Source organism: Camelus dromedarius, chromosome 4, assembly GCF_036321535.1.
Source record: "Camelus dromedarius isolate mCamDro1 chromosome 4, mCamDro1.pat, whole genome shotgun sequence".
NCBI classification, from domain to species: domain Eukaryota; kingdom Metazoa; phylum Chordata; class Mammalia; order Artiodactyla; family Camelidae; genus Camelus; species Camelus dromedarius.
Genome location: NC_087439.1, coordinates 35,388,414 through 35,400,732, shown reverse-complemented (window position 1 = coordinate 35,400,732; position 12,319 = coordinate 35,388,414). Strand labels below are relative to the sequence as shown.

General features: G+C 34.3%; 1 protein-coding gene across 1 annotated transcript in view; it reads left to right on the top strand.

Annotated features, from left to right (window-relative positions):
- ACVR1C (activin A receptor type 1C) overlaps positions 1 to 12,319 on the top strand; it is a 60,901-nt gene that overhangs the window by 12,273 nt on the left and 36,309 nt on the right. Inside the window, exon 2 of the mRNA XM_031451442.2 lies at positions 11,526 to 11,756. Coding sequence (XP_031307302.2) covers positions 11,526 to 11,756 — 231 coding nt within the window. The remainder of the gene's footprint in view (positions 1 to 11,525; positions 11,757 to 12,319) is intronic.

The window sequence follows — 12,319 nt, the reverse complement described above, 5'->3', positions numbered from 1 at the left end:
GTTGGTTTATGTCCCTGAGATCAGCAAAGTTTCTGGTGTAGAGTGGGAGTCATTATGTGGTATTTATGTATCTGAATTTTCAGGGATAACCCTGCTTTCAAATATGCTAGCCTGTTTTCAGAGCACAAATTACAGTTCTTGGACTTGAAAATAGAGTGGCTATAAGCAGTGGGGTGACATGGCAGCATGCATGTGGGTGAATACCAGACTCCACCATCAGTGTTACTTTAAAGGCACATGCAGAAGAGCCGACTGAAGATCTCCCTGTGATATCCTCAGTGGCTCCTATGAACTAAATATTTTGACAGAGCAAGAATTGATGTTAACAAAATCTTGTTAATTTCTGATTATAGCATTAATATATGTTCATTATAGGAAATTAGGAGAAAGTGTTGAAAAATGTGAAAATCATCTCTAGTTTGACACCTCAGAGATAACCACTATTAATATTTTGATGTATTTCCTTCTAGTCTTTATTATATATGCAAATTAAGATCATATTCTATATGTTTTATCATTCTACATTTCATTTAATATTTATAGTGAGCTATTTCTACTCTAAATACTATTAAAACAGAATATTATGCCATCATACTTATTATCAAAATTTATTTAAGCATTTTGATTTGGTGTTATTTAGATTGTTTCTATTTTTTATTTTTGTATATAATAACTCTGCAATGGAAATTTTAAATAAAATTTTGTTTTTCTGATTATTTCATATAGAGAAAGTGGAAATACAAGCACAAAGATCATTAACATTTTTAAGACTCTTGAGACAAATATGTCAGATTGTACTCCCAAAAGTTTGTACCAAATGGTACTTCAGCAACTGTGCACAAAGATGAAATTTAATTGATCCCCTGTCATCATTTCTGGGTGTTATAATTTATAAAATAATTTTAAATAAAATAATTGTCTGTTTTGATTATTGATGAGATTAAACCTTTTGATGTTTATTGATGGTTTTTATTTCTCTGTTCATCTACTTTGTTCATTCTTCTATTGACATATTTGTCTTTTCCAAATTTATTTTTCAAATTCAAGAAATCTTTGATTGAGAAAGGGGGAAAATTAGTGTAATAACCAGTATGAGACTTAATATTCTAGATACTTTTACTCTTTGATCATGCTCAGATGCCAAAGTTTGGGTTTTTGTTTTTTTTTTTTAAACAAAAAGAATATTATGCCATCATATTTATTATATATTGTCTGTTTAGTTTTGGAGCTGCTGATTATATCACCATAGTGGGACAGTTTCTCTACCAAAGAAGAAGTTAATGAAAGCCAGAAAATTTTGTCAGAAACACTCAAAGTTGTTTACAAGGAGTGTGACTTGGGCTTTGAATGTTGAATTCCGATCCGCCCATAACTTATAATAGCAGGAACTTAATTTTTAGGTTTTTGTTTTAACATCTGCTGTGTGTCAAACGTTTTACATAAAATACCTCTTTCAAACATAAAAACCTCTTGGGCTTGAAATTATTATCCTTGCTTCACCAGTGCATAGTCACATGCAGAGAGGTGGAGAGACTTCTGGGCCAAGCTGGCCTAGCCGTGGCTCAGGATTTCAGCTTCCGATGTATAGTCTTCTGAAGCACGGGGTCTTTTCACTACACCTCGCTGAATTCCCCCAATGTTTAACTCTAATGAACAGAGCTACAAAGAAAGGGTTTTTGTGGTTTTTTGTGGTTTTTTTTTTGTTTTTTTTTTTTTGCTGTACCTTTTTGTTTTTGTATTGTTTTATACTGGCTTATCACAGCAGAAGCAGCAAAACTCGGGATGGCTGCCTTAGACTTTCCTTTTTTTCTGGCTTAATATGAATTCTCTGAGACTTCTCTGAGCTCCTTTAATTTCTTTCTTGTATTTCTTCACTTTTCTGTCTTGAAGTAGATTTGTGTAGCTGACAAAAGTAAGCAATTATTTTCATCAATAATGCTTTGATAAACAAAAGGAAAATACAATTCCAGGGAAAGCCATGTAACCACTTTCTAGAGCAGCTATGATAAATCCCTAGAAGTCTGAGAATTACATATAATTTTTAAATTATAGATTTAAAAATTCTGTCTCCCACTCCTCAGCTCCCATTCCTTCCCCATCTTCTTTGAACAGAGGAGCAGTTAATGCTGCCCATTTTATGCCTGTACAATATGAGTTCTTCATAGTACCCAAGCTAAACCTTTGAATTTGGGGGTCAGTGTTAGGAAGAGGCCCAGTTGGGATCAGCCTTAAAGAAAACTTTCCTGTTAAAGCATTTGCCCTCCTCTTCCCCTTTCAACTCTTCACTTGCCAGTCTATTTTTAGTTAGAGCAGCTTCTTACTTTGGATCATTTCTTTTTATTTCTAGATTGAGAATTAACTATTCCTTACCATATCTGATCATAGAAATGAATAACTGTGGATAGTGATAAAAACTTCTGACAAGTGAGTCCTTGAGAACTCTGAGGACTTTAATTTTTCAATTTTCTTTGCTACTTTCTTTCTAAACTTGAGACAATTTTGTCTCTTTTTCTATCTGCGTATTCTTTTAGCCCTGTAGTTTGACTATTCATTATTACTTTTTTTCTTTATTGATTGTTTTTCATTGCTACCTTTAAATAAGTCAGAGCTTCCTTAGGTTTTAAGACTTTACCTTTTATCAACATTTTGTATTTTATTTCATCTTTCACAAATAGATTAAATATGTCACTTGCTCCTGTTCTCCTTTCACCACCAAATTCTCTGTAATCCTCTCCCATTTGATTTCTACTCCACTTCATGGAGATTGAAAACACAAAACTAGGTTTCTGTGACTCAGTGAATTTCCACAGTATGAATTCCATGATAATACACTTCAGTCTTTATCAGACTGATAAAATAGTCTCCTGAATAAGTTTCTTTGTGAACTATGATTCTGGGACAATGACTTCTTTGTTCTCTTGGTGTGGAGTCACTCCTATTGCTCTTTCTGATATTGCATGGTGGCCATTGATGCATTCACCTCTTAGAGTCATAGAACTTTAGAACTGGGGGGTACACTGGAGATCATCTAATTGATTTCTTTCTTGGATGGATCAGTTGAGATCAGAGAAGTCTCAAACACCAGGTTAATATAACTAGGATCAACCCCTACCCCCAATCTCCTAACTTGGGTCCAAAATACACTGGACTGAATCAGAACTCCTGGGCCATTCTTTTCTTTATGTAGGTTCATTTCTCCATGCAACAGAGTAGGAATCTCTGCTTATCACTACAAGATGTTGCTGGAATTCATATCCTTCAAGAGTTGGTTATAATTGGTAATAATTTCTCATGGAAACAATATTAAACTTACATGATGTGTTCCTGATCAGGAGTTCATCATCAAGTAAATCATAGATTTGAGAAGGAGTATATTGAACACAGATCAGTAATAATTCAAAAATCACCATGTCCAAGAAAATAGACCTAAATATGCAGGTTGATCAAATACAGGGTTAATATCTGTGCCCCAATACTGGTTGAAGCATTACAAAGTCAGTCTCTGGCAGGTGGACATTTGCCTAGAGTCAGCTCGCCGAGTTGAGTCCACAAGGCCCAACAGTCCATTTCCTGAGCAAGGAAATCCCTTCTTAGCCAAACACTGGTCTCTCACTCTTAGTTTTCTTTGTAGCTTGGGGTGGGCAGCCATTATTATTCAGCTTTACTCAGTTTTCTGAAACAGTCCATATTGAAGAAAATTAGCACTATGGAATTTTGCCTCATCCATTTAAGAGAACATTCCTATGTGGATTGTGGCCATGGATCATGGATTTTGGAACAAATACAGGAACAGGTTGAACACTCCAGTTCTACTTTCTGATGCACAGTTCCCCCTCAGATTAACAATTTGTATCAGGAAAAGACAAAAGAAATGTAACACTATAAAATATGATTATACTTTTCAACATTTGAAAATTTAAAAAGATATGCTTGATCTTGGTAAGATTCATTCTTAAATCTGTGGTTTGTATCCTCCTTTACTTGGTTGGTATTATAGTTCCTTTTCTTTTTTGGAAATGATGGTAATAGAAGGTGCTTCCCCCCACCCCCACCCACCACCACCCCAGTATTCTTCCTTGGGAAAGTAGAAATTTAGTTCAACCCTTGATTAAGTCCCAAAATTATTTTTGAAATTTTATAGGTGGGTGATATCCCCAAATCTGGTAACCACTACTATCAAGTATGATTGTATGTTCACATCAACGTAATAGCTCTATGGCCAACAGGATCTAAATGCAAATAGTAATAAGTATTAAAGACTTAGTTACCAATTTTTGTTTTCTTATAATTTGGAAAGACTTCACTAGTAATATTTGGATAGCTGGAATCTTTTGGTGCAAGCAAGAGATTTCTCTTAATAAATTCCTATGTAGCAAGCAGTTTTCAAAGCCTTTCCCCTAGGATAGAGCCATGATATTCAAGGAAGTTAGAGAGCAGAGGACCACTTTTCCAATGGAGAAGCACATTCACATCACCACTGTGTTGATTTGTTTCTAGGTGAGCTATGTGTTTTATTTCAAATAATAGAAAACTAAGAGTGTCTGATTTCTATGTTAAATTAAAAAAGATACGAGTTTTTAAAATGCTTGAAAAACGCTACTCCAGAATTGAGGTCATTCTGTAAAAAGTAGCCCACATCCTTTCTCTGTTGCTACTAGATGGTACCCGGGATCACCAGGAAAGTGTCCCAGGAGTAAGGCTCTCTCTGAGGGCGGGGGGTGAAGCCAGCCAGAGGTGACAGGGTCTGGGATTCACTTACGCCAATGCCTGTCTGAGCACTTAAAATTGTGTTTATAGCTAGAATTCAACTATGAAGAGTTATTACAGAAAAAAGACTAGAAGAAAATATACCACAATGAGAATATTATGGGGTTTTGAGTCTTTTTATGAGTTCAGCTATCCTACATTCTTCTGTACTTTGCAGTTTTTTATAATGTTTAATTTAATGTATGTTTATTGGGCTTTTCTCATATGCCATACCCACTTCTAGATATTGGGGATATGATGGTAGATAAGGTAGGAAAAGATCCCTGTTTTCATGGAATTTTCATTCTACTGAAAGTAGTATAATAATTTCAGTTAGTACCAGATTAAATTGCAGTTAGTACCAGAAAGGATGGAGAGCAGATCATTTGTCAAGAGGAGTCTGTGAAGACTTCTTTGAGGTGGTGATGTTCAAGCTGAGATCTGAAGAATTAAAAGGAAAGAAAGAACATGACAAGCAAAGCAACAGTCTGAGCAAAGGCCATGAAGTGGGAAATAACTTGTTATTTAGAGCTACAAAAAGGAGACCAGTGTGTTTGGGGGGGCTTAGTTGTAAGAAATGAGGTTCAAAGATTGAGAAGAATCCAGACCTACTAGCCTATTAAATCATAGTAATGATTGTGGATTTTAGTTTGTAAAATGCAATTGGAATCCATTGAGAATCACTCGTCTCCTAAGCAGAAGGCAATACAAAATCTGAAGACTTGAAGGAACAACTTGATAAGGAACCACTTAGGCTGCCAAGACAAAAAAATAACTTCTCAAATTCAGCAAAGATTATGGGAGGGTAGCAGAAGAAATATATCGTGCGATTAAGAACAGCCTTTTTTTTTTTTTTTTTGATATGATGATTTGAAATGGAAGACCCCAAATAAGGTCAGTCCTTTTCTTCTTTACATTGCTACAATCAAAGTCTAAAGTTGTGGTTATGTCTGTACTGGGATTGAGGAATTAGTCAAGAGTCTGGCTGTCTAGCCCAACTCAGAAAGGCTGTGAACTCTCCCTCTACTTCCCAAAAATATCATGCTGATATTGGAAAGAACTTTAGGTTCTCAGATGATAAATATAAAGCAAGATAAATCATCTTTAATATTGACTGGAGAAATTTTGTTGGATTATAAACCACTAGGATCCACCAATCCACTGAAATATCAGTGTGTGAATTTGGGGATGCAAAGCAGTCTTTCACTGGGTGTTCATATTTCTAACTTCAGCTGTCTCTTTATCTATCATAAATAAGATAACCCTAAAGTTACTTATATTGAGAAATGTGACCTGAGCTCAGAGCAACAGAGGGCTGTAAAACCAGAGGAGTCTTCAGAAATCCTCTAATCTACTACCTGACCTTATGATATTTCAGATGAGGAGTTTAAGATGTGGAGAAATTGAGAAACTTGTCTGAAGTCTTAGGTGGTTTATGGTAGAGATGGGCTGAAACCTGTGTTCATTTAGTGCTGCTTTTAGATTGAGGACATTCAAAATGGCTAGTACTAAAATTCAGCATGTGCTGAACTCTTCCTAAATTGAACCCTGCAGCTGGAGGTGAAAGTAGTTCTTCTGGACAGAATCCCTTCTGTTCAGATGGTTCCATTCCTTCTCAGCTGGGAGGATGAGGCCTTCTTGAATAGGGAACATAACTGCCACTTGCACAAAGGAACAATTTTCCTTCATGCTGAATATATAGGCCTATATTGTAGGAATTCTGAATTTCTTTGGGTACATCTAGGCAAATAGAATTTATAGAAGTTGAATTTGGCCAAAAGCTGGAAAGTTGAATTTATTGAAAGCTCATTTGGCCAAAAAGTTTGCATTTATATTACTCATATTTTATTAATGCTACTTTCTTTATTTATTCTATTTTTCCTTACCATGAGGAGAGACAAATGCTTTGAAATGACCACATGACAAAAAAATAAAGTTTTGAAAAGGAATAGAAAGGGAAGACAAATCTTTGCCTGGTTTCCCTTGACCCCGTCTGGCTTTACTTCACAGACAGTAGTGTTAGTTGTCCTGGCTCCTTTTCTGTTGCTGTACTTTCATACTCAGCATACTGATGAGCTTGAATTGTTTCTTTGTTAACTCTGGAGTCTGAAATTGATGTAAGGCAGGAGGTCAAATTTGGGACATTTTTCTGAATTAAAAAATATTTTGTGTTTAATGTCTTGCTCCAAAATTGAAATTGAATCAGCTAATGTCTGGAAAAGAGGAAAGAGTATGTGTCAGAAATTAATGTGAAGCACTGGCTAGTAGATATTATAGCATATAGATCCAAAATGTAGGAAACCAGCTTATTGAAAATAGTATCTAATTCGAAACAACTAATATTTCCCAGCCAACTATTAGTAAGGATGGCACGCAAATGCAAGTGATGCATTTGGCTCTTTTTTGTACTCTGATAGTTTTACGGCTCTAAACACCAGGGTGTGCTTGCCATCACATGTAAATATGGATGAACATTTATTTTCTGGTTGATTAGGAATGTGCACATCCTTTGGTTTCATGTGGGTAACAGATGTCTTGTGGGTAACAGATGTCTTGGCTCTTACAGACTAATTGGCAAAAAGGGGGAAGGGGAGGATAATTAAAAGGGTGGAAGGAGACACAAGAAAAGTACAATCTTCCTTGTAGGGAAAAATCTAATAGACCTCCTTATTACGGATAATTACCTTCTTCTTCAACTTTCCACATGACTCAAGTACAGTATAATGGGAAAGTATAAAATGAAAAAAACTAAGTCTGACCTGTTGTCTGCTAACAACCAGATTTTTCCTGTTATGGGATATTCTAGTATAATTGACTCAACATCATTTAAAAAATATATGAACACAAGCCTCGTCACTAATGGTAACCTATCCTTTAATTGACAACACTGAGGTTCTACATTCAACCTTGCATTTTCCATTTCCCACCAATCCACTGTGTGCAAGACTGAATATGTTGTAGGTTATGTGTTAGATATACATCATAGGTTCCTTTTGGTTTGCTGTTTCTTCTCTGTCAGTCTACAGTACAGCCAATTGACCTGAAATAATGAGAACATTTAGCAATTGTTGGAAGCCATTATCGTCAACAAATTCTCAATTTTGTCAGTGTTTGCCATCGTGCAAAATTTAAAGTAAGGTGTCATTTACTGTGTCTTAACTATATCACCTCGGTGTGTATTATTATTCTTCTGACTGGTACCTTTTACTTTAAACTGAAGGAAATTTTTATAGCCTGCTAAACCTTCAGTGAGTATACACGTTACTCCTTGATAAGAACTGTTATGTAATCATTTTTATAAGGAGTTAATAGTGCTTCCAAGAGAAAGCATCAGATTAGGTACTTAGAAGCTTATACTTAATACAAAACTTAAACAGAAAGATAAGATTATTTAAACTACATGTAAGACATATGATACAAATTTTTATTTGACCATCTGTCTCACAAAATAGTAGGTAGAATTTGTTTAAAAAGGTAATCAAGACAATAAAGATCAAAATCTCAATTGCCAATCATTAAGTAATTATTAATTTCTTTTTGCTGTATTAGGATTATTTTTTATTCTAAAAATAGAATATTTTATTGTATATAAAATATGAATTTTATGAGTTATATTTTATTCACAGTTTCTAGAAACTGGTGAGGTGGGAGAATGGGTTTTGTATGCATCTTTTTTAAAAATGTCAGCTTTGGTAGGATAGAAACAACATTGTTTGAGTAGTCTAATGATTGCCACATAAATTCAATCACTTAATCTTTTTGAGCCTCATTTCATTAACTGTAAAATGAAGAAAGTGACAGCCAACTCCTATAGTTGTATCAGGAATTATAAGCAATGATACGCACACGTGAAACTAACATATGTTTAGTTGTTGAGTGCTTTTATGGTTGTCTTCATTCAGTGGATCCATATTACTTAGTTACTTGCCTCGATTTCCATGCCAGGCTTATTTATTTATTTACTGAAGTAGAGTCAGTTTACAATATGTCAATTTCTGGTGTACAGCATAATGTTTCAGTCATGCATATACATACATACATTCCTTTTCATATTATTTTTCATTATAGGTTACTACAAGATATTGAATATAATTCCCTGTGCTATGTAGTAGAAACTTGTTGTTTATCTATTTTATATATAGTATTTAGTATTTGCAAATTTCGAACTCCCAAATTATCCCTTCCCACCCCCTTTCTTTGGAAAATAGAAAATCCAAGGAGACTCTGATGAGGAGTCTGGTAACAAATGATTTGAGATTATGTGTCAGGAGAGCTATTCTTCCCAACTTCAGCCTCTTAAAATATGAGACTGAAGAATAACCACAATGGGGTAAGTTTGTTAGTTGTAAAAGAGTTTTCCGTATTTTGTAATTGCAAATTTCAACAAGTTTTAAATTCATAAAGTCATAAAACATTTGCATTCTATGAGACTTTAAGATTTCTGGACCCACTGCCCCTCCCCTGTTTCATTTCCTATTTTCAGAGGAAGGCACTAAAGCCCTGTAAGGTTAAATATCTTCTCCAAAGTCAGTCAGCAAATGAGTGACAGAGCTAGGACTGAAAACTTTGTCTTTTCCTGAATTCTTTATCTGTACTATCACCAGACAACCCTGCTGTCTGACTGGGATCTAGCGGGGACCATTAAAAGAATGAGAGCATCCAACTTACTCGGCAGTGAAGAAACAGATGCATTTCTTTGTTACGCTTTTTAAATGGTCTGTGTACCTTAGTTCATTCAGCCATTCCTCTGTGGATTACAAATATATTTTGATTCATAGGACAACTAGCTTTAACTCCTCCAGTAAAAGACGACATAGTCAGTAATATTTACATAGTACTTCCTATGTGCCAGGCATTCTTCTAAGGACTTTTTATATATTAACTATTTTATTCTCCACAACAGCACTATGAGGAGGTATATCTTATTTTTCATATAAGGAAGTGGAGGCACAGAGAAGCCAAGTAACGTCCAAGATTATAAGCAGAATTTGAAGGCTTTTGTCAGATTGGAATCAGAAGATGCTGGAGAGACATTTTGCTGTCAGAAAATGCCTCAGTGAATGGATCTTTATTATATGAGCTCTCTTTCATAAGACATTTTCAAATCACCTAGATTTTATATATCTAGCTCTACTGAATCAAAATCAATCTAGATTAAAAGGTCCTACTATAGCACATCAATATCAACAAAAGATTATATTTGTTTATATTGATAATCACTGGAATAAATAGAAGAATAAGACCAAGAAGAATTTGGTCTAATGTTGATAACAAAATGGTATTTCATTTCATGATTGTAATTCCCTTAGCACACAGTAATAAAAATATTTAAAGGGATGATATTTTACTGACCAAGAAAAATTATTAAAAGTAAGGTAATTTCTACTGATCCATATGTGGTTTGTTCTTTCTTACACATGCAGTCATATAGGAATACTATCCATATTGCTTACATTGATATTTAAAGTTGAGTATAAAAATGGCCACTTATGTATCAGGTATTTTACAGGTATAAATTCAGCTCCAATTTGAATAATTAGCAATTTAAAGGCTTTGAGTAAAAATTATTGTATGGAAAAACTTTGGACATTCAGAAATTTTAGGGGGCTGTTGTGATTTAACAAAAAGTTCATTAAAATATAATACAAAAAGCTTATTCAGCACTGTTCTATTTTAAAATAATTTAATTAAATAAAATTTGAATAAATTGCAACCACTGGACTTTTCATGATGATGGATATTTTATATCAGAAGTACTCTACCACTTTGAACTTGCAAGTTAATGTGTGTATGTGGTTAGTAAGTGAAGAATGTTGAGGAAACTTGTGAAGGGAATAGATTAATATAGTAAAGTCTAGTTTTTGAAAGTTTTATTGATACAGATATATTATTCTACGATTGATGTGTTTTGCTCTATTGAATAGATGTGTTCGTTAAAAAAACATTACCAGAAGATCATGGTCTATGTTCAAATGACTCTCATTCTAAGATGTATTCTTTAGTGAAGAGGGGGAAGTATAATGGCTCATCAGTGCCTTAAAGGTACTATGACAATAACAATATTGTTAAAATGCCACAGAATATAAATGTAAATAATCACACTATTTTTAAAGCCATAAATATCTATAGTTAGGTTTGTGTTTGGCACATTCACTTTGAAGTTTAAAGGAGAAAGAGTAAATGTACAGAATACACAGGATTGTTTGGTTACTCAGGTCCTGTAACAACACTTTAATATAAGTGATCACTGTAAGTGATGCTGGACAGTGCCCCTACGTTGCTGAGTTACCATGTCCTAGCATTTAATAGCAGCTACTGATGTAGGAATGAGCTGATTGAGCTTAAAAAAGGAGGAATTTAGACAACAGATGAGGAAACTGGTTTAAAATATAGCAGCAACTGAATAAATTACTTGTAAAAATATAAACAATAGTAAATGATGATTGGGCAACCTTTTTGATAAAACACATGACAGAGAGGGAGTAACAGCATTAGCAGTTGTGTTTATCCAGTGCTATTTACTTGTTTGTTTGTTTTCGTGGGGGGCAAGGTAATTAGGTTTGTTTACTTATTTTTAATGGAGGTACTGGGGATTGAATCCAGGACTTCATGCATGCTAGGCATGCACTCTACCACTGAGCTATATACCCTCCCCTGCCCAGTGTTATTTAAATCCTCTTTCAATTTTTGTTAAGATTGAATTTCTCTATTCAAGTATTATGAAATAAATTTGCATGATGTCTTTTGTATCTGAAAGCTTTTTTCCTTACCTTTTCCAGGTTTGAAGTGTGTTTGTCTTTTGTGTGACTCTTCAAATTTTACCTGCCAAACAGAAGGAGCATGTTGGGCTTCCGTCATGCTAACCAATGGAAAGGAACAGGTGATCAAATCCTGTGTCTCTCTCCCAGAATTAAATGCACAAGTCTTCTGTCATAGTTCCAACAATGTTACCAAAACGGAATGCTGCTTCACAGATTTTTGCAACAACATAACACTGCACCTTCCAACAGGTAAGTGGTTTGTCTTTGTTCATTCCAAATTTAATTTTACTCTTGAGAAATTATAAGCATGATAGAAATCAAAATGTTTTGTTTCTTTAAATAAGAAAATCTGCTTTACAGTTCTCTCTTTCTTTGACTGGTAAAATTCTCTAGAGCCTAGCTGAGGTTGATTTTTTTTTTAATTGCACAAGACTATCAAAACACTGACAACAGCATAACAATTTTGAAGAAATTTGTCCATGTGAATTGTATTTTTTGAAGTGATTAATGGACCTAAGATAAAATGTAAATTTTTATAGATTCCTTTAAAAGGAAGAAATTTAAATGTATATCAAGAGAAAAGAAAGAAAAAAGAGCAAAACTAAAAATAGTAGATTGCCAACTTCTATGAAGACAGAATCTTTTTTTCATGGGTAACTTCTGCATATCTTCTTTGCCCACACTCAAGTGAGAGCACTCATTAGCAGAAAGACAGATAGAATGGAATTTGATCTTTATTGTACAGATATATTCCCGCCTTTCCCTCAATTTCATTGAGTTTTATCCTAATTTACAAAATACAAAATCTTAAT